This window comes from Leuresthes tenuis, unplaced genomic scaffold (genome assembly GCF_036924035.1).
Source record: "Leuresthes tenuis unplaced genomic scaffold, fLeuTen1.0.hap1 SCAF_11, whole genome shotgun sequence".
In the NCBI taxonomy this organism is placed as follows: Eukaryota; Metazoa; Chordata; class Actinopteri; order Atheriniformes; family Atherinopsidae; genus Leuresthes; species Leuresthes tenuis.
In genome coordinates, this window is record NW_027325365.1 from 1816250 (window position 1) to 1837995 (window position 21746).

At 43.2% G+C, this 21746-nt stretch overlaps 1 protein-coding gene across 1 annotated transcript in view; it reads right to left on the bottom strand.

Annotated features, from left to right (window-relative positions):
- Positions 1–21746, bottom strand: part of fat2 (FAT atypical cadherin 2) — a 109401-nt gene that overhangs the window by 82883 nt on the left and 4772 nt on the right. Inside the window, exons 2-3 of the mRNA XM_072395138.1 lie at positions 10106–13349; positions 7746–8057 (exon numbers count right to left, since the gene is read on the bottom strand). Of these exons, the coding sequence (XP_072251239.1) occupies positions 7746–8057; positions 10106–13334 (3541 nt within the window). The 5' untranslated portion in view covers positions 13335–13349. The remainder of the gene's footprint in view (positions 1–7745; positions 8058–10105; positions 13350–21746) is intronic.

A 21746-nucleotide genomic window follows, 5' to 3' on the forward strand; every position in this document is an offset into this window, starting at 1 on the left:
GTGGATATTTTTTAACACACAACAGCTGTTTTTATCCAAGAAAAAGGCTTAAAAAGTTGAATCAGACCCATGAACTCATCAGGTTTCATTTAAAGTGGCTTAAACTCGTTATGTATCACCAATAAAAACCTTTTTATTCTGAGGACTTTTTATGCAAATACAAAGAACCCCGACAAGGTTTAAATGAGAAATAAACTCACTGTGGAGCTCAAATCGCAGCAAAACAACACATTTTTCAGGAATTTCGGTAAAACTAAAGCTCTTTAAAGATTAGAGCTTTGTTGAGCCTCTGTACAGCAAACTACTGACCTCTGACCTCTGACCTCTGAGTTCAGCTATTGGTGGTAGTTGCTGTTTGGTCAGATGGCTTTAGATGATTCTTATGCATTTAAAGTGACTCACAGGTAGGGTAAGGGGGTCTTTTCCTTCCTGGAGGTAGGACCTTTCATGCCGGGGGTTTGAACCCAGGTGTCCCTACCGAAGGTGGCAATCATACGACTACAGCAGGGGTCGGGAAGCTTTTAGACTAAGAGAGCCATGAAAGCAAAAAATTTGGAAATTTATTTCAATGAGAGCCATATAATATATTTTAAAAGTGAATTCAACTAAATGTCAGTATAATAAGCCTCTGAATTCATTAGCATATTATTTATTAGCATATTATTTATTAGCATATATTAGCATATTATTTATTAGCATACTCGCCATCTGTGAATGGTTTTCCGTTCCTCACTATTGCTAAAGATCCAGCAAAGCTAGCAGAATTATAGTCACCTTGCCGGGTTGCTGCTGGCTGCTTGTACCCTGCTCAGTAGCTCTAGCTTGTACCCTGCTCAGTAGCTCTAGCTTGTACCCTGCTCAGTAGCTCTAGCTTGTACCCTGCTCAGTAGCTCTAGCTTGTACCCTGCTCTGTAGCTCTAGCTTGTACCCTGCTCAGTAGCTCTAGCTTGTACCCTGCTCAGTAGCTCTAGCTTGTACCCTGCTCAGTAGCTCTAGCTTGTACCCTGCTCAGTAGCTCTTGGCACGCTTTCTTTCTGCTGCCTCCTGCTGGGTATTTTGATGCAAAGGTAGCATGGCGCGTGTCGAAGTGCCGCTTTACATTCGACCGTTTCATCGATGTAATTTTGTCTTTGCAAATTAGACACACCGCAGAATTTGCTCTCTCCACAAAGGCGAATTCTTCAGTCCATTCGGGGGACTGAAATGTACGATACTCGTCATCTTTTTTTCTTCGTCGAAGGGTTAGCTTTGAGCTAATGACTGAGCAGACTGATTCAAAAGGGGGCGTTTACCTGTTTTACGCTGCAACGGCCAACGTAGTCCAGTATCATCCAGTTAAAATAATGGACAATTGCTCCTGCAGCCCTGAACAGGACATGAAAAATCGATGGATGGATTAAAACAAGTGAGAATATTTAGTTTTATCTGCGAGCCAGATGCAATCATCAAAAGAGCCACACCTGGCTGGCGAGCCATAGGTTCCCGACCCCTGGTCTACAGTATCCCAGGGACCAGGTGTCCGAGCTGCTGTGTGTAGACAAAGCCGGGGGTCATGAGTGGAGTGAAATCCCCCGCTGAGGGTCATTCAGTCCTTTTACAACAGAGCAAACAAGCCCTGCTGAGGGGATGCCACCGGGACAGGTGGACCACATGAGAAAGTGTGTTTCTGTCATTAGTCCAGACATGGGAATCAGGCGTAAAGCCTCATCTCTCCCACATAGACTGTTTTCACTCAGCCGTGTGGAGCGGCTGTCAAAACCACGTGAAAATAAACAGTGTTGTCCGACATGTCGGGACCAGCTTCCTTCTCTGTCTGCGACTCTGAGGCTGCTTCTTCCCACTTTTCTTCTTTAATAGCTTTATTTCCTTCACTAAGTCCTGTCAAAATCTCCTTTTCAGGTCAGAGGGCCTAAATTTCTGAGTAATAATGCAGAAATATCAACGAACACGAGAAGTCGTTAAAAAGCTTCGGTTAAAAAAGGGAAAATTTGTTGTTGAGCTGAGAATCCAGAATTTCTTTGGTAACTAAAGTATACAAATGTCCTCATTTGGGTAAACATGAGCCTGAAAAGAGATGCAAACAAGCCAATTCAATGCTGCCTGCAAGAGGAAGCAGTTTAGACCTAATTCAGCAGGACTAAAGGAGCCGATCTGATCAGATCTGAGAGATATATGCATCAAATTCTGTTCTTAACACCAGAGAAACGTGTCCTCAGGCGAACATTTCACAAAAACCAAGCCTGAAAACCATTTTCAACGAGCTGTTTGAGTGGAACCACTTAAAGGGTTTCCCATTGGTGTGGAAAAGGAGAATATTTCAAGTTCACAATACTTTGATGAATTAATACAGGCCTGAAAGGCATTTAGATGTTCTGCAAAAAGTGGTGGAAACAACATGAAAGCATCTCTTTTCTTACTCATAAAGGACTGATTGCAGCTGCCTTTATTCGGAGAACCATCTGCTTTTTATCGGTTTTATGATAAAAATCTGCTCTGAAAAGCAGGTCTCAGACCATTTTATCGTGTTTTATCTCCTCCAAACTGTTGTTGGCACTGAGCCCAAAGATGTAAACGGTTGTTTTTTATTAAAAACTTGTCATTATAATACATGTGTTTGTGAATAACTGAGGCAGCAGCATGTGGGTAGAGTCTAAATGAAGGAAACGTATGACTCAGCCTTTTTATTGGAGACTTTTCATGGCATTTGTGGACAATAGGATCACATCAGGGCTTCCATATCAGTTTCAGGGTGGAGTAGAGCTAGAGCAGCTCTATAAATCAAAATATCTCTGATGAGAGCTTCAGCTTCATGGTGCAAAGATGGCCGACAGAGGAAATAGTGCACGACACGGCTCCTCTCAACCAGCCTGTGACATCATTACACTGAGCCTTATGGTTTTCTGTCCTATTTGAGCCAGAGTATCGACCCGGGTCAGCGGTCCATTAATCTGAACCAGGTAATGAGAAAAGATACGGGTCCCTGGCTCCCCTGGGCAAGGACTGAGAAATGTGACGTAGCCGATGTGTTGTAGATCAGCCGAGTTTTATCGCCGCCACACTTTGCGTGTTTATTCATCTCAGCCAGAAGCAACCACAGCTGCCTTTCTGACAGGAAATGTGAGATTATTATGATGCTTGTTGCTTCCATCTGAGTACATCTGGGAGGCTTTTTGAGAGCTTCATGAACGCTGATATCAACAATTCATTAAGGCAGAAAATCAACCCTTTCAAACTCAGCTAATTTCGGTTCAATTTACTGAGAATGACCTTTTATGAATAACTTTTCTATCTTTCGTTTTAATAATGAAGAAGCCGTAAAACTGGCATTTTAAGGAAAGTGTAAAGCAGAACCTTATTGTTCCCACATTACTTTGCTAGCTGAAGCTAACGCTAACAGCTTAGCTAATGAAGATGACGTACACCAACTTCTAAGGAGTTACTGCTGTTCCTTTCTGAAAGATGAACATTGTTCCCACATTACTTTGTTAGCTGAAGCTAACGCTAACAGCTTAGCTAATGAAGATGACGTACACCAACTTCTAAGGAGTTACTGCTGTTCCTTTCTGAAAGATGAACATAATTGTTCCCACATTACTCTGTTAGCTGAAGCTAACGCTAACAGCTTAGCTAATGAAGATGACGTACACCAACTTCTAAGGAGTTACTGCTGTTCCTTTCTGAAAGATGAACATTATTGTTCCCACATTACTTTGTTAGCTGAAGCTAACGCTAACAGCTTAGCTAATGAAGATGACGTACACCAACTTCTAAGGAGTTACTGCTGTTCCTTTCTGAAAGATGAACATAATTGTTCCCACATTACTCTGTTAGCTGAAGCTAACGCTAACAGCTTAGCTAATGAAGATGACGTACACCAACTTCTAAGGAGTTACTGCTGTTCCTTTCTGAAAGATGAACATTATTGTTCCCACATTACTTTGTTAGCTGAAGCTAACGCTAACAGCTTAGCTAATGCAGATGACGTACACCAACTTCTAAGGAGTTACTGCTGTTCCTTTCTGAAAGATGAACATTATTGTTCCCACATTACTTTGTTAGCTGAAGCTAACGCTAACAGCTTAGCTAATGAAGATGACGTACAGCAACTTCTAAGGAGTTACTGCTGTTCCTTTCTGAAAGATGAACATTATTGTTCCCACATTACTTTGTTAGCTGAAGCTTTCTAGTTGAACGGCTTCGTTCTGTAACTCAGACAACCTGCAGCTGTGTGGATAAGGTGTGTTTCCAACACAGCACCGGTCCTCTCCTCACTTTCGCTGCTACATCGAACGCCGCGTACCGCGAGTAGCTGCTGACCTCATCGAAAGGGTGGAGTTGAGCCTGAAAACAGACGGTGAACAAAGAGGCGTCTAAACCGGGCTGAGAGCCGCTGTGCTTAAAGCAACTGGCATTCTGACCATTCTGTCTCAATAAAACCTCAGAAAATTGTGCTAAAACGCCATCATATGTCACCTTTAACTGTTTAAATACACCCCAAAGATTTTATACGGGATTTATCTGTGCACGTGTGCACGTTTCTTTGTTTTCTGACAGCTAGCTTAGCCCACTCTGCAGCAGTGTGAGGAACATGTTGTTGCCTAATGAAAATAAAATAGGCACATTCCTAACTTGCCTGGCCTTGTCACTGTTTTTTTTACAGAAAATAATGAAACCTGTGTCCTCAACACTGGTTTTCTGAGGCAGCAGCAGCTCCGCTGGTTTAAACCGAAGGATTTAATGATCCTTTTCTTAAATATCTAAGCAGAAAATCTTCTGGTTTGAATCAGAGATGATGCAGCAGGAACCGGCGAACCTCTCAGTTCTCTCTTAAGAGCTTAAAACAATGAGTCATTTTCCCCCAGTCAAGACAAGACCGGTTTCTACACCGGCAGCCCTGAGCATTGGTAGTAAATAGTTCATTTGTGAGAATAAGACAAGGTGGGTCATGTTCTAAAGATCTGGTTTCAACAGCACGTTTTTAACCCATGATGATTTAGATCTATAAATGTCCTCATGAGACAGGATTTGCTTTCATTTCCTCCTTATTGAAACTGTAGTCTCAGAGAAATCCTGCCTTTAAGGAGCTAGATGGCTGTAAGCAGGTCATTTGTATCAGACTTTGTTTCCATTAAGGTGCTGGATCAACTAAACTCTGATCCAACAACTTTCCAATGACATAATTACAGTTTGCATAAACCAAAGTGGCGACAACAACAAAGAGACTTGCTTCTTGCGTCTGATTGGTCGCCGTTTTTCCCCCAAAACAATCGTTATTATGAGTTTAACCTCTTAAGCCCTTAGAAACACCTGAGAAACATCCTCAGATCAGTTCGGAAACAGTTCCACGACCTTAAGTCCAGGGTAAAAAACACTAATCTCCTCATTATCACCATCACAGGACAATTACCATTTGATATGTTATGTTAAAATTGACCGTTTTGCCTGAGCTGCAGTGAAACTTTGGAGGTGAGAGTTGTAAAAGATGGCAGCTGATAGATGAGCTCCTCCCTGGATCACCGGAGTAATGCTGCTGAGACAGACTTCTCTGTAAGTACTTGTCACAGCCCCACTTAAACAGAGAAACATGAAAAATCTGTAGAAGGTAGTTGACCTCTTATTCCAGTGACCCCATTTCCACAAGAGTCAATTGACCTTAAAGTTAAGGATTTAGCTGTAAAGCCAAACTTGACAGTGTTGCTGTGGGCACAGTTTGAGTTTAAGGGAATATGAAAGACCTGGAAAAGCTGAGAAGGAAAAGAAGCGGTAGATAGATGTATGTGCGTCATCTCATTATGAGTGTTTGTATAGGTTTAAGCCGGCCTGCACACAATCTGTTCCATCATTATAAGCTTTTCCTTCTTTAGAAGCAGGGCTGGATCTGGTCTTTCAGGGTTAAAATAGCAGTTAATGCTCATTTAATATATGTGCTTTCATTTAAACAGTTTTGTCTTGTTCTGTGTCATCCTTTCATATTTCACGCGGACCTTTGGCAGACGAACACGTGGAAGCCGGTAGATTTTCTGCTTGAGTTTCAGGTCAGACGGAGTTAAATTTTCTCAGACTACAGCCAAGACTTGACATTAGGAAATCCTCGAGATAAAAAGCACACAGAGACACAATAACCCCCTTCAACCGAACACATTTCAACCTGTTCTGATGTACGTGAGTAAATGAATATCAAACACACCTGCATTTACACGCACAAAAAGCTTGTTTTAATATGAAACTCTGGGCTGTTTCGACACCTCCTGCCGGGCCTGCCTTTGTGCGACGTCTCTCTTAACACAGCTGGCCCCCTCTCGCTGTAATCCCTCTGTATACTGGCCCGAGGGTGTGGACAAACGCCACGAGAGATAATGGGAGGAGGACCAGACTTGTAGTGGCTTGTGCTGCGCTCATTTACCTGAACATCAAAGCCCTCACAGGGCGACTCGGTTGCAACTGTCAGCCATGAGCCCAGAGATACCTGAAGGGTTCCAGGCACTTTCCTCTCCCCAGTTTTCCTCTTTTTCTTCAGATCGTGCATAAATTGAGTTCGTTAGTTAGCTCTGGGGGACTTTTTTAGAGGCTGTATGTAATCTCGCGCCGACACACCCTGGCTCTGCATTAGCTGCCCTGCTCAGACTTGCACTGGAAGACGGCCATTCTTAACAAGCCCATTAATGAAAACTAACACGCTGCTGAGCTTTACAGCCGCTCTGATACCCCTGAATCAAAATGTGAAACTGCCCATTGGGACAGGGTTGCACGTACGGATAAGTCGAAACAATTAGAGGAGAGGGAACGGCATCTTCCAGATGTTTTATGACCACAAAGGGAGTTTGAATACATTTGTAAATCAATCCAAAGGAAGCATGCAGCCCAGATTTCTGCTCCAGCTTTGTGTGAAACGGGAAGGTGACACGACGTGTAACGTGTCTAATTACATCCCAGAGTTGCTGTGGAACCCATGTTCACCCAATAAAAGCTGCAGCTACATGTTTCAGGGGCTATGGGGAATTATTTTAGACTCAAACTGCTCTCAAGGTTTCTTTCCAACGTGTAATCAAAGCCATCATTTCTCAATGATTCATGGTACTGAACCGATTTAACTGCTCCAAGATCTTGATCTGGGTAAGAAGGGAACTGACAGCTGTAAACTTACAAATTATTACTTCTTTGGACATTTTTTAAAGAGCAAAGTTGAATAGAAAAAGTTCTGATACCAGCTTTCAGTTCACCTGTGAAACACAACCTGTTGAATCTGAAGTTTGGGATCATTTAAAGTGGCTTCAAATGCATCAACATCAGGCGGAAAACCAGCTGCTAACATGTGGACATAATAATAATAATACTAATAATATCTGTGGACAGGAGCCCTGGGCTTGATATCTGACTAACTTACAGACCATAGAGGAGTTTAATGGTTATAAAAAGTTATCTTTACTGGATAAAGAGCAGGCAGCTGGACTTCTCCTCCGTTCCTGAAGATGTTTCTCCTCTAATCCAAGAGATTTTCTAAATTTAGTGTTGAAAACTTAAAGTTTTCAGGGTCTTCGCGACTGGGAAATTAGAAAATGGCACCTTTAGTAGCCTGTGTTGAGTGAAAGTTGGCAGTATGAATTCAAAACATAGACTTAGTCATCAGAGGTCTCGACTGCAAACTAAGGTGATCCATCTGAACTGTTACTTTATGCTGAAATGATCCCCCCGGAGCCATGGAAGGACTGATTTATTTGCAGTAAACAAATGAAAAGGGTCCTTACCCGTCTTGGGATCTACGTCAAAGAACGTTCGATGAGACTCCAGCATCTGGAAGGAAAGCTTCCCCTCTGACGATGTGTCCACATCTGTGGCAGACAACCGAATGACAGACTTCACTTTATCCACGTTCTCCTGGACGGATGCAAAATAAACCGGCTGGGAGAGTTCCGGGGCGTTGTCATTGACGTCCAGAACCTCCAGGAAAACGTGAGTCCAGGAGATCAACGGCTCAGTCCCCAGATCGGTGACATACACAGAGAGCCAGTAGTGTGGCACCACCTCGCGGTCCAGCGTCTCTTTTGTACGGATCACACCTGAGATACATGGGGAGGACAAACATTGCTTCACATGACAGGACATATCCACCATCTTCATCTACCTTAGGTGTTAAAAAAAACAGGACATTGGAAGTTCCCTGCAACATGGGTGACGTATTTCTGAGTTTCTTGCAATCAAAGGCTGGTTGAGGAGGGGGTAAACGACGGAAATGAACTTTCCTGTGCTCACTTTGCTTCAGAAGCAGCTTAAATTGGTTTCCCAGAGGAAAAACTAAAACCAACAACACATAGAAGAGTTCCACGATGATATAGGACTCCATGTGCCCTGCTTTTATCGGAGCCTGGAGTGCAGCAGCAGGCTAATGGAATGTAGCATGCTATGCTGCGGGGTCACGGGGTATCCTGGGTATCCTGGGAATGGAAAACAACCCTTAATACCCCACTGTGTTGTACACCTACCTTAGGTGTTAAAAAAAACAGGACTGGATCCATCATTGAACATTGGAAGTTCTGGGCTGCCCTTTCTTGCAATCAAAGGCTGGTTGAGGAGGGGGTAAACGACGGAAATTAACTTTCCTGCGCTCACTTTGCTTCAGAAGCAGCTTAAATTGGTTTCCCAGAGGAAAAACTAAAACCAACAACACATAGAAGAGTTCCATGATGATAAAGGACTCCATGTGCCCTGATTTTATCGGAGCCTGGAGTGCAGCAGCAGGCTAATGGAATGTAGCATGCTATGCTGCGGGGTCACGGGGTATCCTGGGTATCCTGGGAATGGAAAACAACCCTTAATACCCCACTGTGTTGTACACCTACCTTAGGTGTTAAAAAAAACAGGACTGGATCCATCATTGGACATTGGAAGTTCTGGGCTGCCCTTTCTTGCAATCAAAGGCTGGTTGAGGAGGGGGTAAACGACGGAAATTAACTTTCCTGTGCTCACTTTGCTTCAGAAGCGGCTTAAATTGGTTTCCCAGAGGAAAAACTAAAACCAACAACACATAGAAGAGTTCCACGATGATATAGGACTCCATGTGCCCTGATTCTATCGGAGCCTGGAGTGCAGCAGCAGGCTAATGGAATGTAGCATGCTATGCTGCGGGGTCACGGGGGAACCTGGGAATGGAAAACAACCCTTAATACCCCACAGGAGTACTGTGTTGTACAACCTGGGACATGTCTCATCTTATCATAAGCTCAGAGGGACAGTGTGAGGAAATGTACTGCTGTAAAGGAGTTCTTCCCCTGTCAGAACAAGAGAAGAAATATATTTACTGCATTTTATGCATTTAGAAGAAAAACGATTTGAAACTGGGGCGAAAATTAGCATTTCATTCCTAACTTTTAACCTTGTGGTAACGGATACTGATAAATGTGTCCGTCCTTCACCACTGAGACATTCCACCTGTCATCTTGAGTAGTTCATGTCACCTGATGTGTCAGGACAAGCAGTAGCCTGTAGCTCCACTGAAGCTGGGTGGCTAACTGGACGACCACAGAAATTCACACCTGAAACTGATCTGTAGCCTGTTTATTCAGGATAAAATCAGGGCACATGGAGTCCTATATCATCATGGAACTCTTCTAGGTGTTGTTGGTTTTAGTTTTTCCTCTGGGAAACCAATTTAAGCCGCTTCTGAAGCAAAGTAAGCAAAGTATGAGCACCGGACTGAGCTTTTCAAATATTCAGGAGTAACTCCCCAAATCCAGAGGAGTTTTAGAGACGTTGTTGATGTTGGTTCATTTAATATTTTGGCTCCAGTTGCATAATTAGTTGCTGAAACCCCTCACCTCGAGCTAACCTGTAAGTTAGCTTTTCCTCTGGAAAAGGTCCGACTGTAGGTGACCGTACTGAATAGTTTGTTCGGTTCGGTTCTATACTATGCTGCAAAATCCAAAACAGATTATTTGGTGTTAAGTGTCCTCTCAGGACAGCTTTGCTGGACTATCAGAGCAGCTCCTCAGGCAGGTCAAGGGTCAACAATCTGTCCAATTAAATCAACTAAGTGGATTTCATCATTTAAAAAAAAGACTTTGAGCCTCAAAAAGTGCTTTAAAAAACACAAAATACATTGTTTTTCTACCTGTTTCCTCGTCAATGGAGAACACGCCGAGACCAGAGCCATCGTGGATGTGGTACCTGACGACTCCATCTCTGCCCGTATCCTTGTCTGAAGCTGTGAGCGTCACCACAGACGTCCCCCCCGCTGCGTCCTCCATCACCACAGCTTCGTACACAAACTCTGAGAAAACTGGTCTGTGGAGGTTTTCGTTGACATCCAGAACCTCGATCTCCACAAAACAGGAAGATGAGAGCGAGCGAGGAAGGCCGTGGTCCACAGCTCGGACCGTGAGGTTGTAAAATGGCCGCCTCTCAAAGTCCAGCTCTCGCTCAAGGGTCAAGGCTCCCGTGGAGGAGTCGAGGTTAAAAATCCCGCTCTCTGTGTTCTTGAGGTTGTACGTAACAAGGCCTCCGCTGCCCAGGTCTAAATCCACGCTCTCCACCCAGACGAGCAGCGTGCCCACAGGAACATCCTCGGCTGCTTTGATGCGGTACACTTTGGGTACAAATTTGGGTGGACTGTCATTTACGTCCTGCAAAATCACCACGAGGTTGACGGTGGAGAACAGCTGCGGGCCCGGTTGGCCCTGGTCTCTTGCTTCGATCCAGAGGTCATGCCGGGGGGAGTTTTCTCGATCTAGTGGACCCGTCACAATCACCTCTCCGGTCAGCTCATCGACTCTGAACAACTCGGTGGACGTCAGGAGGGAGTATCGCACTCTCTCGTTCACATTGGTGTCCACATCTACCGCTCGAGCTGTGGAAATGACGGCGTCCACCTCCGTGTTTTCAGGCACACGAATCACGTATCTGGGCTGCTCGAAGACGGGATGGTTGTCGTTGACATCCAGGACATTGACGGCTATGAACTTCCACGCAGATGTTTGCGGCGTTCCCAAGTCGTAAACCGTGATATTCAGAATGTAGAACTCCTTGCTCTCTGCATCCAGAGGGCAAACTAACTTAAGGTCCCCAGAGAACGTGTCGATGGTGAAGCAGCCGTCTTCGTTCCCACCAGAAATGGCGAACACCAGCTTGCTATTGAACCCAGAGTCGTTGTCCGTGGCCTTGAACTGAAGAATGGTGGCATTCAGGGGATGGTTCTCAGCCACGTCAATCGAACTGGGAATACCTGACACGAAGGAGGGAGAATGTCGGTTGGTGGTGTGGATATCTGAGAATGACACTTCCTCCTGATTAATTAAGACGGGCTTGATCGACTCGATCAGTTTATCAGTCAGCTGTTTAAAAATGCCGGTTTCAAAGCAGCTAAGTGTTGCATCATCACCTTTGTGGGTGACAGTTACTCTGACGACCGAGGCCTCCGAGTGGTGCTTTCCATCTGTGGCTATGACTCTCAAAGTGAAGGAGCCCTCCTGTGGGGGGATGGGCTGCTTAAGGGTTATAGCTCCAGAAACGGCGTCGATATCGAAGATTTGGAGCTCGTTTCCCGAGTCGATGACATACTGCAGCTGCTGCAGCTCGTCTAAATCTATGGCTGACAGCTCAGCGATTGGGTGCCCCACAGGTAAATCTAGGGGTACGGTGGTGTTGCAGCCCACCCGCTCAAACAGGGGGACGTTATCGTTCATGTTGTTCAGAGTTATCGTCACCAGGCCTTCAGTGACCTGACTGAAGGGGCTGCCGCTGTCCGAGGCCCAAACTCTCAGGTGATACCGCCGTTTCATCAGCTCGTAGTCTAAATGTTCTGAGGTGGAGATGACGCCTGTGAAGGGATCCATCGTGAAGGGTAGAGGACCTGAACCTGCAATGGCGTAGGTCACAAAGCCGTTTTTGTCTTCATCGTGGTCTAAAGCGGTGACTTTCAGAACGCTGCTCCCAACAGGCGTGTTTTCATCCAGCGTGGCCTGATAGGACGTCTGAGTGAACTGCGGACTGTTGTCATTTTCATCCGTTATCTCCACCACGATGTGAGTCTCAGCTTCCCCGTGATTGGCTACAACATCAAACTCGTATCGTCGTTTTCTCTCGAAGTCAAATTTCTCCGCTGTTACGATAATCCCAGTCTTGGGATTCATCTTGAATTTGGAGCTGTCCGGATTGTTTTTGATGCTGAAGGTGACATTATAAGGGACCTGGGTGACAGAAACTTTGACCACATACGTTTTCGGTGGCGAAAACTCACTCAGGGTGACGATGTAGGTATCCTCCAAAAACGTCAAAGGGCTGTAATGATCGGCCGGAATGTGGATTTGTGTAATTGGAGAGAGTAAACTTGGCAAGCTCCCATCTTTAGCTTGAAGGGACAGATTCAGCCCAAATGGAGTTTGAGACCACATAATCCTCTTTGTCGAGATCACTTGGAAGTCAGTGCCCTGCACACCTGAGGGGATTATTTCAAAACACTTGTGGGGATCCCCTGCAACAATATGAAGGGATTCCACCGGCTTAACTCCTGCTTCCACGTGGACACTGATGTCTACTTTTCCATCTGCAGACACCACAGGTTTAGGGGGAGGTGTGATAGCAGGAGAGCCCATGGGCATCTTCTGTATGGTTACTGTGACCCGGGCCACGTTGCCAAACTTCTGGACACCAGATATCTTTTTGGTCCTGTCCTCTGCTAGAACAGTGAGGTCGTATCGCTGCGTCCGGGTGTGGTTGAGCCTCTTAACGAGGCTGACGGTGCCTGTGAAGGGATCTACGGCAAAAGGATGAGCTCTGCTGGTGAAGGAGTAATAAAACTCTGCGTTGCTCCCCACGTCGGCATCTGTAGCGCTGACTCTGACCACACTAGACTTGAGAGGCGTGTTCTCCCCAATGGCCACGTTGTACGAGGCCGGGTAGAACAGAGGCTTTAAGTCGTTGGTGTCCAGCACCTGGACAAACACCTTCGTCTTCGCCTGGTAATCAAAAGTGCTTTCTGTCGCCTCCACGGTGAGGCTGTAAGCGTCTCTGACCTCCCTGTTGAGGAGAGCTGAGTTACTGCTGCGGGTTTTGATCCTCAGAAAGCAAAAATCCCCAACTGGGAGAGCTTCTGCTTTGAAAAAGCTGTCGTCGTCACCTGCAACGATGTTATATTCGATGTCCCACAGCGGATCTGCCAGCTGAATGCCCATTTTCACGTCCGTCTCAACATACATCCGCGGGGCAGAGTTCTCGTTGATGGTGGCGTTGAAGAGATGGTGTGTAAACTTGAGTGGAGAGCTGTCCTTTCCTTTTCCCAGACCCCCTGCCGCTTGCAGCAGGAATATGGCTAAAATAAAGAGCGTAGTTCCTGAAGTGGCCATCGTTAGTCCTCAGGCCTGTAAGGAGAAAAGAAAAGGGGATAAATGTATGTAATCTACTGTAAACCAGGACCAGGAGAAGCTTTTCTGACATAACAATGGAGCCCTTCATTTCTATCTGTGTAAACTTGTGCACAAATACATCCCAGACCCACAGTATCGTGTTTAAACCGAATACAGCAGCAGAGAGGAGGCTTTTGGATCCGCCTAAACAGAAAAAAATCCTAAAACAAGTGAAAACTGCTTCAATTGTCTTTTTAAAACAGCTGGCAGCCAGATAATTATTCCTCTGGGAGCCGAACACTGGAAACAAACACTAATTGAAGCTGTGAGGTGGGATTTGGAGTTTGAATTGTTGGTGTCATGCAAATGACACAAAGTGGTTCTGCCCTGAGCTAAATGGAAACGGTTCAATCTCTGTGCTGGAAACTGCTGGCATGAGTCCAAACTGCTGCTTTCATTCCGCCTCACGAGGAAATTCGGTCACCTTTTAACAGCGGTATGATGCGTTTTCATCAAACTGTGCATTTTAAACCAATGTTTCAGCTGCACTTTCCCTTTTAAGTTGTTTCTCACATTCAGCAGTGAGAAAACTGGAATATTCCCACATCTTTCTTTAAACTAATCTTAATCTGTGCTTGTTGTTGGGTTTTTTTCCAACGATTGCACAACTTATCTCATCAAACACATACTGTTTATCGTTCCAAAGCTGTGCTGCAGCAACAGTTAGTTTAACCAGAAACTGCAAAAAGCTCCAAACATGTGCAAATATTTATTTATCCCGTTTTTCTATTGGCTTTTTTAGCAAGTTTAGTTTTTTTTAGCAAAATGAGCCTTCATTTAATGACCAGAGACACATGAAACAGGGCAGAAAAAGAGCAAATACATCCATTTTACTTGATTTTCACTCATTAATGGAATTAAAAAGCCAAAATAAGCTCCGGAAACATGTGCAAACATTTATTTATCCAGTTTTTCTTTAGGCTTTTTTAGCAAGTTTAGTTTTTTTAGCAAGATGAGCCTTCATTTAATGACCAGAGACACATGAAACAGGGCAGAAAAAGAGCAAATACATCCATTTTACTTGATTTTCACTCATTAATGGAATTAAAAAGCCAAAATAAGCTCCGGAAACATGTGCAAACATTTATTTATCTAGTTTTTCTTTAGGCTTTTTTAGCAAGTTTAGTTTTTTAGCAAGATGAGCCTTCATTTAATGACCAGAGACACATGAAACAGGGCATAAAAAGAGCAAATAGATCCATTTTACTGAGTTAACACACAGCTAGTTAAGGGTTAGATACAGTTAACCTCCTTCCTGACCCATGTATCGACTGTTTGTTCCACTTAAGTCTTCCAACACACTTGATTTTCACTCATTAATGGAATTAAAAAGCCAAAATAAGCTCCGGAAACATGTGCAAACATTTATTTATCCAGTTTTTCTATTGGCTTTTTTAGCAAGTTTAGTTTTTTTTAGCAAGATGAGCCTTCATTTAATGACCAGAGACACATGAAACAGGGCAGAAAAAGAGCAAATACATCCATTTTACTGAGTTAACACACAGCTAGTTAAGTGTTAGATACAGTTAACCTCCTTCCTGACCCATGTACCGACTGTTTGTTCCACTTATGTCTTCCAACACACTTGATTTTCACTCATTAATGGAATTAAAAAGCCAAAATAAGCTCCGGAAACATGTGCAAACATTTATTTATCCAGTTTTTCTATTGGCTTTTTTAGCAAGTTTAGTTTTTTTAGCAAGATGAGCCTTCATTTAATGACCAGAGACACATGAAACAGGGCAGAAAAAGAGCAAATAGATCCATTTTACTGAGTTAACACACAGCTAGTTAAGTGTTAGATACAGTTAACCTCCTTCCTGACCCATGTACCGACTGTTTGTTCCACTTATGTCTTCCAACACACTTGATTTTCACTCATTAATGGAATTAAAAAGCCAAAATAAGCTCCAAACATGTGCAAACATTTATTTATCCAGTTTTTCTTTTGGCTTTTTTAGTTTAGCTTCACTTTCGATGAAAGCCAAATCACGAGTGGTCGATCTAATTGGTTTTGTTACATTTTATTATGGCTGCATTAAGGTTAGTTTGCTCTGAGATTTGACACATGTTCATGTCCTTTAAAGTCTGACAGATTTAAATGAGTCTCTGCTCATTATTATAAAAAAATAAACGTGTTTTTGTCCCATAAAAGCAGTTCCTTCATGCCTAAAAAGACCAGACATAATGACCAGAGGAGACCCACCAAGATGAGCCTTCATTTAATGACCAGAGACACATGAAACAGGGCAGAAAAAGAGCAAATAGATCCATTTTACTGAGTTAACACACAGCTAGTTAAGTGTTAGATACAGTTAACCTCCTTCCTGACCCATATATCCACTGTTTGTTCCACTTATGTCTTCCAACAGACTTGATTTTCACTCATTAATGGAACTAAAAAGCCAAAATAAGCTCTGGAAACTTGTGCAAATATTTATTTATCCAGTTTTTCTATTGGCTTTTTTAGCAAGTTTAGTTTTTTTAGCAAGATGAGCCTTCATTTAATGACCAGAGACACATGAAACAGGGCAGAAAAAGAGCAAATACATCCATTTTACTTGATTTTCACTCATTAATGGAATTAAAAAGCCAAAATAAGCTCCGGAAACATGGACAAAGATGATTTACAGGTCAGCACAGCTGATCCATGACCTCCCAGTGCTTGTCAATATGTCACAAAGAAAGAAAAGAGGCCATAACCTCGACTTCTCTGCTTTTTACCATAAAAATACAGCATTGCCCCATCTGCCTTATATAATATCTCAGTTTATATGGGTGTTTGAAAACACTGAGATACGATGTGCTGAAGTCTCCGGTTCGGCTGGCGCTGGAGGCTGCAGTGGAGGGTGACAGGTATGTTGGATGTTATCTCCATTCGCTCGGTGACAGCTAAGATTACAACAGTCAGGGTATTATTTGGGTTTCCAACAGAAATTTAAGGCATCTTGTAATCTTGCCAGAGTTGGCGCATTTAAAATGCAGGAACAGGGTTTTTCTTGTCAGGATAAGTACAAAAGTTACGTCAGATTATGAAGATTTTTCGCTGGGATTTACTCCTAATTTGTAGTATGTGTTTATACATCAAATGTCACATTAATCTCTGTCTAAATGCACTAATTACAGGTTGAAACACCCTAATATGCTCTTCTCTGTGCAGCTCAGTTCTGCTTTAAGGATTAATTCATAAACTCCTGCAAAACAACTGAATTTTCTTCACATATCAGTGAACAGAAACATATATTTTCAGCTTAAAAGCCCACAAGTGTCCACACAAATGAAAAATGCAAAGGATTCATATCTGTTTCTGAGTCATAATTTAAAATAAATAAAGTAAAATGTTCAGTTTAACTGATTAAAATGTCACCAAATGGAGACATTTTTAAATCCAGGTTAAAAACATTTATTTTCTCATGTGTCTATGCATGAAATCTGCATGATATCTGTTAACTTATCCAGACTGTTGCTTGTTTTTATTCATTTTAATCATTTTATTTCTCTCTATTTATATTATTTTACATATTTTTATGCTTTTTCTGCTCCCCGCTGCAAAGCTTTTATTTTAAGTGAAGCACTTTGAATTGTCTTGTGCATGAAATGTGCTTCAAATAAATTTAACTGTTATGAAAAAGGGAAAAAACAGCATGCAGACATATTGGAAACCCAAGAGTTTTGAGCTCCAAGTTTGTATTTTACTAGTTTTACTAGTTTTTTTGCTTGTTTTTATTCATTTTAATTATTTTATTTCTCTCTATTTATATTATTTGACATATTTTTATGCTTTTTCTGCTCCCTGCTGCAAAGCTTTTACTTTATGTGAAGCACTTTGAATTGTCTTGTGCATGAAATGTGCTTCAAATAAATTTAACTGTTATGAAAAAGGGAAAAAACAGCATGCAGAGCTCCAAGTTTGTATTTTACAAGTTTTTTTCTTTTAAATCAACGTAGCAAAGACTGTTTTTCACAAGCGAGGAAAGGCAGATCACAAAACTAGAAGCCTTCTGACAAAGAAATGGACTAAAATCCTGAAAAAAGGACCTTTGAGCTGCTAAACAAAGCATTACAAGCTGTAATAGTTGCCACTGGACATAAATACTGTCTACAGGTGAAGCAGGATGCCCAAACTCTGCTTCACCTGTAAAGCATGAAAACATTTAGACGTCCTCTTTAATTTCAGCTTTTGACTGTTTGACCTCAGAAAGTCTATCAGTCCACCTTTAGATCAATAATACACTGCATGTAAATGCTTTGGTGGACCCAAAATGAGCGAATAAGATGATTTTCATGGTTTCTTTTCACCAAATGCTGTTTGAATAACACCATCAGTAATTTGCCCTGAAGGAGGATACAGAACAGAGTCTTTTTGGCAACATCTTCGTAAAAATCTGATGCTGAAATCCTTTCAACAGCCAACCAGAAGAAGGGGATCGAAGAGGGAAATGAGGATGGATTACTGTGGCAGAAAACACCAAAATGTACTAAATTCTATTAGAATCTAATGAACTCTGCTCCAGATGTGTGATGAATCCCACAAATCAGCCCGATATGCTTCGTCATCCTTTGTAAAGGAGCCTTAACGGCAGAAAACTGTAGTTTCTGACCGTCACATCTGTTCTGCTGCAGTCTGAACCTTAAACTGCTGCTGAGGTCAGCTCCCTGTCGCTGTGTGTTCCTGAAGGCGACCTGTAGCCACATGTTTAGCGCCTGCTTGCAGGATCACATTTCAACATCACCCCCATGGCTTCCAGTGCCGACAGGGAACAGTTTCTGCAGCTTCCTTTCACACCCTAATCAACCTCTGTCTGTCAGGGACAGAAAGACGGGGTCAGACAGAGAAACTCACAAGAGTTTTACACAGAAAGCAGCCGACTTCAAACCAAACACCTCACACCAGCTGTCAAGCACGGTGGTGGAGGGCTGATGATCTGGGCTGCTTCTGCAGCCACAGGACCTGGGCACCTTGCAGTCATTGAGTCCACCATGAACTCCTCTGGATACCAAAGTATTCTAGAGTCAGATGTGAGGCCATCTGTCCCACAGCTAAAGCTGGGCTGAAACTGGCTCATCAACAGGACAAAGATCCCAAACACAGCAGCAGATCTACAGCAGAATGTGGGAAAAAGAAAAGAATCAAGGTGCTGCAATGGTCCAGTCAGAGTCCAGACCTCAGCCTGACTGAAATGCTGTGGTGGGACCTTAAGAGAGCTGTGCAGAAACCAAAGCTGCAAACCTCAATGAGCTGAAGCAGCGCTGGAGGGAAGAGGGCCGAGATTCCTCCAGAACCATGAGAGAGACTGATAACGTCCCACAGGAAACCATCACTGCTGCTGAAGCTGCTGGATCAGGGGTTCACTTAGTTTTACTCACTGCTGCTGAAGCTGCTGGATCAGGGTTCACTTAGTTTCACACTCACTGCTGCTGAAGCTGCTGGATCAGGGGTTCATTTAGTTTTACACTCACTGCTGCTGAAGCTGCTGGATCAGGGTTCACTTAGTTTTACTCACTGCTGCTGAAGCTGCTGGATCAGGGGTTCACTTAGTTTTACACTCACTGCTGCTGAAGCTGCTGGATCAGGGGTTCACTTAGTTTTACACTCACTGCTGCTGAAGCTGTTGCTGCAAGCTGCTGGATCAGGGGTTCACTTAGTTTCACACTCTGCTGCTGAAGCTGCTGGATCAGGGGTTCACTTAGTTTTACACTCACTGCTGCTGAAGCTGCTGCTGAAGCTGCTGGATCAGGGGTTCACTTAGTTTTACACTCACTGCTGCTGAAGCTGCTGGATCAGGGGTTCACTTAGTTTTACACTGACTGCTGCTGAAGCTGCTGGATCAGGGGTTCACTTAGTTTTACACTCACTGCTGCTGAAGCTGCTGCTGAAGCTGCTGGATCAGGGGTTCACTTAGTTTTACACTCACTGCTGCTGAAGCTGCTGGATCAGGGGTTCACTTAGTTTTACACTCACTGCTGCTGAAGCTGCTGGATCAGGGGTTCACTTAGTTTTACTCACTGCTGCTGAAGCTGCTGGATCAGGGGTTCACTTAGTTTTACACTCACTGCTGCTGAAGCTGCTGGATCAGGGGTTCACTTAGTTTCACTCACTGCTGCTGAAGCTGCTGGATCAGGGGTTCACTTAGTTTTACACTCACTGCTGCTGAAGCTGCTGGATCAGGGGTTCACTTAGTTTTACACTCACTGCTGCTGAAGCTGCTGGATCAGGGGTTCACTTAGTTTTACACTTTGTTTTTGCACTGGTTTTGCTCTTTGGCCCAGTTTCTGTTCAATAAATCCTCCCACTTTGTAATATGTTGCGTTTCTGATCATCTCAGGTTGTATTTCACTGATCTCACACGGTTTCAGTTCAGAAACCTCCTGAAAAGTCTTTTTCTCGGTTGCCGTCGCTCAGCTGTAATGGAGGAAATAATCCATTAGCTTTTGTGAGGATTACAACAGCTCCAACAAGTTGAATCATGGATCTGCGCAGGGACCAGCCTGCCTCTGAAAGCCCTGGGGCATTTTCTGATGGGGGGGTGGATGGGGCATGTGGTTTTATTCGATGAACAGGTCCGGTGGCACTCAGATCTTTATCTCCACATGTTTACAAAAGTCCTTCACCTGCAATTTGCTGTCAAATACTAAGTGGTCCTATAAGTGGCCGAAGGGATTTCAGGGTATAGTATATGGTTTTATCCTCCTCATACTCCCTCTGCGATTGTATTCGTACCATCAAGCTAGTTCCTGGTTTTTGTCGGCTAATTACACCCCCATCCTTCAGAAAGAAAGGATGCAGGAGACTCGGCTGTAATATAATACGTCAGTAATCACATTATAGAGCGGTTTTGGATGTGGTTTTTGTTAAATCTCATAAAAGAAAAGAGAACAGAGGAACTGACGGGCATTTCCAAACATTTAAACCCTCCGAGTGTGACTCACCTCGACCAAACTTCACAGCTTACAGACCTCAGTTTGTCTTCATTTCTGCTCTTTCATCATTAAAAAACAACTGAGCTCTTTACTCCAAAAGATGCTCTGACTGGTCGGAAGAAACTTTGACCTCAATGAAACTGAATCAGAGACTTTAGAGCAGTTCCTTCTTGAGGTGCGATGAGGTGCATTATTACCACTGGCTGCAAGGTGTTGAGAAAGGATTTTATGAAGAAATAAACTGGTTTCTTCAGCCCACATGATGCAACTGACTGTGACCCTGAGATATGACATTTCTTCTTCTAAAAACCTATTTTATTTCTCTATTTATGTCACTTCTGATGTGTTATCTTAGCAGTTATTAATTAGCTTCTGTGAACTGTTTGTTGAAGCTCAACTCGGACACACAGAATCTTTTTATTGTGCTGAAAACTAAGATTTAAAGTTGTTCAGTCACATGTTTTCATGTGAAACTCCCCTTACTTTTGACTCATTTGCATAATTGCCCAGTTCAATTTCCCCCATCCATTAAAAAACAGCAGCTATAGGTTTTACAGCGGTCCAGCCTGAGTAATGAGACTGTAGCATTCAGCCATGATGGATGGGGGGCTTTCATCCGGTGTCACTCTATTAAGGGCTGAGGATTCGCTCCTCTTAAGATTCACAGAGAGAAACGCCCCTAAAATGTCACATTTACAACAACTTTCTATAATAAGGTCTCAGTTTTCCCAGTTTTCTGTCCTGGAAAATGTTTTCTGGAAGTCGGTATGAACCAAAACTCTAAAGGTTATACTTCTGAAGGCTGCTGCTGGGTTAGGGTACAACTGGAGTATTGATCCTGGTCAGATTTTATTGGTCAATGGTTTCTTTTAGACAAGCTCACAGTGTGTGACTGACATATATATCTATATCTATAGATATATATCCACCAATGATTCAGCTCGGCTTTAAACATCTGTCCTTCCATGCTTTGGTAACTTTGGTGTTTAATTAAAGTGTTTTATTCCACATTAGCTCACTTTCTTCTGTCTCTGCTGGTATGAACCAGTCATCCTCAGGGATTTTTCTTTAGCAGCAGAGCTCTGGATGACGCTACAGTCTTTCATCTTTGCTGCATCTGTTTTTCTAATGGCTGGATGGGATTTTACTTTCATATGTAGCTTTGGTTTTTCCTCAAATATTATGAGTGTGGTTGCTGCTGGCGGTTTTGAACCATTTGCCCCGAGGGGGTAACAAAGATGTTGACAGTGCTGCCTCTCAGAGTATTGCATCACTGCCCTGTTTCTGCACACAAACTTCAGATGTAATGCAGCTTAAACATGTTCAAACTCCACAAACAAACATGGATAATTCATAATGATGGAGCATTAATGTATCCAGCAGGTAATAAACACAGCTAGCATAAACGCTCTCGAATGTTAGCCCAAAAAG